This window comes from Sinocyclocheilus grahami, unplaced genomic scaffold (genome assembly GCF_001515645.1).
Source record: "Sinocyclocheilus grahami isolate Dianchi unplaced genomic scaffold, SAMN03320097.WGS_v1.1 scaffold760.1, whole genome shotgun sequence".
Taxonomy (NCBI): domain Eukaryota; kingdom Metazoa; phylum Chordata; class Actinopteri; order Cypriniformes; family Cyprinidae; genus Sinocyclocheilus; species Sinocyclocheilus grahami.
In genome coordinates this window covers 147,265-153,789 of record NW_015505939.1, presented here as the reverse complement: position 1 = coordinate 153,789, position 6,525 = coordinate 147,265, and the positions used below count along the sequence as shown (strand labels likewise).

The 6,525-nt window shown below is 41.7% G+C and overlaps 2 protein-coding genes across 2 annotated transcripts in view; one reads left to right on the top strand and one right to left on the bottom strand.

The window, feature by feature from the left end:
* The window catches only part of LOC107561208 (GTPase IMAP family member 4-like), a 5,906-nt gene extending 3,377 nt beyond the window's left edge, over positions 1 to 2,529 (top strand). Inside the window, exons 2-3 of the mRNA XM_016245586.1 lie at positions 301 to 801; positions 1,941 to 2,529. Of these exons, the coding sequence (XP_016101072.1) occupies positions 301 to 801; positions 1,941 to 2,353 (914 nt within the window). The 3' untranslated portion in view covers positions 2,354 to 2,529. The remainder of the gene's footprint in view (positions 1 to 300; positions 802 to 1,940) is intronic.
* Positions 2,530 to 3,600: 1,071 nt separating this feature from the next.
* LOC107561209 (ER lumen protein-retaining receptor 3) overlaps positions 3,601 to 6,525 on the bottom strand; it is an 8,209-nt gene continuing 5,284 nt past the window's right edge. The window contains exon 6 of the mRNA XM_016245587.1: positions 3,601 to 3,835. Within this exon, the coding sequence (XP_016101073.1) occupies positions 3,792 to 3,835 (44 nt within the window). The 3' untranslated portion in view covers positions 3,601 to 3,791. The remainder of the gene's footprint in view (positions 3,836 to 6,525) is intronic.

Here is a 6,525-nt window from a genome sequence, read left to right as displayed (position 1 = left end):
TATATATATATATCATGCCTTTTTAAGTTTTATTTATTTCTATTGATTGATTGATTGACCCATTTTTATATGTATTTTTTTTTTATTTATATGAATTTGTTATATGTATTTATATGTATTTATTTGACTTTGAATGACTATACATTTAATAATAGTACTTTTTATTGCATTTTTATTCATATTAATTACTTTATCAGCTTTAGTTCTATGGAGACCTGCAGAATATTCATGAAAACACTCTTGAATAAAAACGTTTTATATAAACTTATAATACAATCAGGTGTCGTGTCTGTCGTCTAGGCGGTTCCGCTGAGGTCCGGATGGTTCTCTTGGGTCAGACGGGTTCAGGCCGGAGTTCATCTGGAAACACGATCCTGGGTCGCTCCGCGTTCTGGACGGACGTGTCGCCCGTGTCCGTCACCAAAAGCTGCCAGCGTTCAGAGGGCGTGGCGGATGGGCGGAGCCTGCGTGTGATTGACACCCCGGGGTTCTTCCACACCTGCCTGAGCCCGGATGAGGTGCGCGCGGAGCTGAGCCGCTGCGTGGAGCTGAGCGCGCCCGGACCGCACGCGTTCCTGCTGGTGCTGCGGGCCGGACGCGTTACGCGCGAGAGCAGCGCCGCTCTGGACTGGATTAGTGCCGCGTTCGGACCGCAGGCGCTCGGTTTCACCGTCGTCCTGATCACGTGCGGCGACGCGCTCGGAGCGAAGCCCGCGGGCGACTTCCTGAAGGAGAGCGAGGAATTATGGGAGTTTGCGTGCAGCTGCGCAGGCGGTTATCACGTGTTTGACAACACTAAAGGTACCGCCACATATTGAATTAATTATGATAATTGCAATTGCAACATTTTGGCTGCATCCGAAAACTTAGGCAGCTGCCTCGCTGCCGTATGAGGCAATGACTTTGCAAGCAGCGTTTTTGCACAAGGCACCTCCTGAAACTGATTTCGGACAGGCTTCTGAGGCAGCGTAACAGTTTAATGATCTACAACAAAATAGAACGAGTTTTGATAATAACTAAACAAATACTTAATTACTATAATACGGATTTCTCGCTAGAAATAACATCAAAAGTGCAGAAAGTTAGTCAGAAATATACATTTACACAAACTGACCACCAAACGCAACTTTAAGACACCATCTTTATTTTTTAGCTAAACCGTCACAGAATGGAACGCACAGGATTGTGGGATATCAAAGGCAGCGAAGGATACATCTATGCTGCCTTCAAAACTCGATCAGAAGAAGGTACCTCCGGAGACAGGAGGTATACACTCTGAATTGCGCTATATAAACTTGCAATTGAAAAAAAACAACTCAGAAATGCAAGATATAAACAGAATTGCGAGACAAACTCAGAATTGCGAGATGGTAACTCAGATTTGCAAGACAAACTGAATTGTGACATATAAACTCAGAATTGCGATACAATTCAGAATTGCGAGATATAAACTCAGATTTGCGAGGCAGAATTGTGAAATTTAGATTTGCGATATAAACTTGCAATTTTATAAAAACAACTCAGAAATGCAACATATAAACAGAATTTTGAGACAAACTCAAAATTGCGAAATAATTCAAAATTGCTAAATAATTCAGAACTGCTAAATAATTCAGAATTGCGAGATTATTCAGAATTGCTAAATAATTCAGAACTGCAAAATAATTCCGAATTGCGAGATAATTCGGAATTGCGAGCTATAAACTCAGATTTGTGAAACAGAATTGTGAAATATAAACTCAGAATTGCGATATATAAGAAAATCTCCACTCCATGATTTATTGTATCGAAGCAAAGTGTAACTATTTTATCATGCAGCCATAATCTGATAAATGCGACTATAAAGTAAGAAGATATTAAAATATTAATTAACAAGAAGCTGCTTAGAAACAGTGTGTATTGTCAGGAGCACTACAAAAATAAATGTGACTTGACTAAAGGTCTCGAGGAGAGGTCACAGGTCACCGAGCTGCTGCAGAAGGTCGATCTGCTGATGGAGCGTAACGCAGGAGCGCATTACACCGCCGACATGCTGCTGCAGGCTGACTCCGCCGTACGCCACATGCAGCAGAAGATTCTGGGAGATGATCAGGAGGAGGATGAGGAGGCGAGGAAGAGGGCGGAGCGTCTGTTCTGGTACGAGCTGCTGACGGCCATGGGCCGTGGTGCGGTGGAAGCGTCCGGCGTGATGGAGAAAGGGAAGGGCAAAGGGAAGAAGGTCAAAGCCGTGCAGAGGGTGGCGGCCATCGCCTCCACGCCGCTGTCAATCACATCCGCAGCTAAAGTGATGGGCGGAGCCGTGAGAGAGGGAGCCAAAGTACTGTACAAACAGAAGAAGATGCTCCTGCGCTAACACACACACACTTCACCTTTAGCAATACAATATAAGCAGATAAAAATACACAACATCTTCATCATCACTTCCTGTAGGTGTGATAAATCATCTGCACTACGAGATAATGCATGAATCCCCCCAATATATATATATTTTTTAAATAAATAATAATCTCACAAAATGTCCGGGACAATTCCACCAAAATTTTCTATTTTAAGACCATTAATATTATTTTGTGATGTATGTAATAAAGCACTTTCGAAACATACTAAAATGCATATTTAAAATTGTATTTAAAAGTATATATATTTAATTATGATTATATACACACACAGTATAACTATACATATATGTACATATTTAGTTGTACTTAATTTATGCTGATTTTATGTTTAGACAGGATGAGAATGGAAATTATTTTAATTGTGCTAAAAACACAAAATATTTTTTTATTTTGATTTATGGCAGCTTGAATGATAACGTCTGTTTAATGATCATGAATGTCTGATTCACTTGATGAATTAAAGAATGAGGAAATAAAGAGCTGTGACACGCAGATGGACTGGAGTGTGTTTCTGCACTCATTCGCTCTCAAGAACACAAGCGTTTGCTCTGCAGAGACAGAAACTCTTTATTGGCATGCTTTATAAAAACCAGGGCAGATAAACTGCCCATCTTCATTAAAAAAATCATTATGCTATTGCCAGACATCTGTTATATGTCACTCTCAGACTGAAATGTGGTTTATACAAACATTCATGTTCTTCACGGGTACATTGGCACAAAAACACTCAAAGATCCCAATCAAACGTCCCTTTACAGAATGAAAAACAATTTATAGTTGGTCATAAACTAGGGTGACCATGCTTGCCATTTTTCCTAGACAAGTCCTGGCCAGGATTTATATGTTGCCTAAAATATCCAGGTTTTCCTGTTTTCTTACTTGCTGAAGGTAATGATCGAAAAGTAGTTTGACCAATAACATGCAGGCATTGTACATGATCGACCAATCGTGGCACGTGAGAAGGTGGGCGCTACAGAGAACGGTCAAAGCGATGCAAAAACACGTAAGGGTGTTCGACTGGAAGAGGTGCTGCGCAGACCGATCAGTGTGTGACAGTGTCTGCTCTCTGTCCGGGAAAAATGGCACGTTATGGTCACCCTACAGAAAAAAAAACTAATGTACTACAGAAAGAAAAAAAATTAGAATAAACAAGAAAAGAAATACAGAATGTGGAGTGTTTCTCACACACACACACACATCCTCAACACTTTGTCTTTATGAACAGAAACACATTAAGGCATCAAAGACGAGACACGTCCAGCAGATCTGATCACTGTAAGGCACGATTACACCAGCCACACATGCAGCTCAAACACAAGAACTACAGCGGCGGCCAGTGATGATGTCACGACTGGGTGTGGCCTAATAGAGGGCGGGGCCTGATCCAATAACTCACACCGGCATTGGCAAACTCATCTTTCCACTTCCTCTCAGCACTGCAGATAGATAGATAGATAGATAGATAGAAGGTTGGATGGATAGACAGACAGACGCATCAATTGATAGATCGATAGACAGATGAACAGACCGACGGATAGACGAATAGGACAGATAGATAGATGGACCGACAGACAGATGGATAGACGAATAGGACAGATAGATAGATGGACCGACAGACAGATGGATAGACGAATAGGACAGATAGATGGACAAACAGACAGACGGATAGACAGACAGACGGATAGACGAATAGGACAGATAGATAGATGGACAAACAGACAGATAGACGGATAGACGAATAGGACAGATAGATAGATGGACAGACAGATGGATAGACGAATAGGACAGATAGATAGATGGACAGACAGACAGATGGATAGACGAATAGCACAGATAGATAGATGGACAGACAGACAGATGGATAGACAAATAGGACAGATAGACAGATGGATAGACGAATAGGACAGATAGATAGATGGACAGACAGACAGACGGATAGAAAGACAGACGGATAGACGAATAGGACAGATAGATAGATGGACAAACAGACAGATGGATGGATAGACGAATAGGACAGATAGATAGATGGACAGACAGACAGATGGATAGACGAATAGGACAGATAGATAGATGGACAAACAGACAGACAGATGGATAGACAGACAGACGGATAGACGAATAGGACAGATAGATAGATGGACAAACAGACAGATGGATAGACAGACAGAAGGATGGATGGACAGGCAGACGGATAGAAGAATAGGATGGATAGATGGACAGACAGATGGAGGGACAGTTGGACAAGTAGATGGACAGACAGATAAAAGAATAGACAGATAGATGGACAGACGGACAGAATGATAAATAGACAGACAGATGGACAACATATAGACAGATGGATACATTGATAGATAGATAGATAGATAGATAGATAGATAGACAGATGGACAACAGATAGACAGATGGATACATTGATAGATAGATAGATAGATAGATAGATAGATAGATAGATAGATAGAATGATAAATAGACAGACAGATGAAGGGACGGATAGACAGATGGACAATAGATAGACAGACAGACAGACGGATGCATTGACAGACAGATAGATAGATAGATAAAACGAAATACAAAGAAATAACAATCAATCAATAAATCATCTTCTAATTCATCTTCTGATCATTTCATGAAAACAGAGCTAAGATGATGAGTTGTGAGATGTCTGCTGACCTCTGGTGAAGTACAGATAGAAGAAATCGCAGTAGAAGATGGTCTGGACGACACCGGACACCACGGCGATCTGGTCGAAGAATCCCTCCACGTGATAGCGCCACACCCAGTTAGCGAGGTACAGCACACGGTACAGGCCCAGGAAGAACAGGTAGTGTGTGGTGATGGACTCAGCCTCGCCCGTCTTCGTGATCATGAAGAGCTGTGGCAGGATGGCCACCGACTCCAGATAGATGGAGAACGTCCACAGTATCTACACAAGCACAGAGATCTGTTATGACAGTGTTTCATCTTAACATCCAAAGCGCTGCATGTTGAGCTCTGACCTCCAGCGGTGTGAAGGCGTAGTTCTCCAGGAACGACAGACCGGCCACCGGCACCAGCAGGAACTCCACGCGGAACGAGTCGCTCTCAGAGTCGTACGAGTTCCTGAAGCGGAAGAAGATGAGGCTGACGGTGGCGTACGCCAGGACCAGATACACCACCTAAGAGACAGGCAGATCACAATCACTCCTCTGACAGACAGCTCCCGTCCCCAGTGGCTTTCTCTGGGATCCAAACCCACAGCCTGGTGTTGCAAGCGCCCTGTTCTACCAGTTGAGCTGCAGGAACGTAGTTTGAGTGTCTGTGGTTTGGCAGCTTCCGGAAACTAGCTGTGGGTTTGTCATGCACACTATGTCCTACAGCTTTGGATGAGTTTAAACAAATAATAATATATGATTTCAATGGGTGGACTATGATAACAATTCAGTGCAAACATCTACTGAGCAATCATAACAGTTTAAAGATCAGCTGTGTGTGCGTTTGTCTTTTATGGAAGACCATTTCTGCAAAAAAAAAAAAAAAGTGCTGAGGTAAATCATAACTTTGACAAACTATGAGATACTAAGTCATATCTATGAGATAAAACATCATAGTTATGTCATAAAAATTTTAAATTATGAGACATCAAGTTATAATTATGAGATAAAGTCAATTATGATGTTCAGTATCTCACAGAAGTGAGTACACCCTCACATTTTTGTAAATATTTTATTATATATTTTCATGTGACAACACTGAAGAAATGACACTTTGCTACAATGTAAAGTAGTGAGTGTACAGCTTGTATAACAGTATAAATTTGCTGTTCCCTCAAAATAACTCAACACACAGCCATTAATGTCTAAACCGCTGGCCACAAAAGTGAGTACACCCCTAAGTGAAAATGTCCAAATTGGGCCCAATTAGCCATTTTCTCTCCCCGGTGTCATTGTGACTCATTAGTGTTACAAGGTCTCAGGTGTGAATGGGGAGCAGGTGTGTTAAATTTTGTGTTATCGCTCTCACTCTCTCATACTGGTCACTGGAAGTTCAACATGGCACCTCATGGCAAAGAACTCTCTGAGGATCTGAAAAAAATAATTGTTGCTCTACATAAAGATGGCGTAGGCTATAAGAAGATTGCCAAGACCCT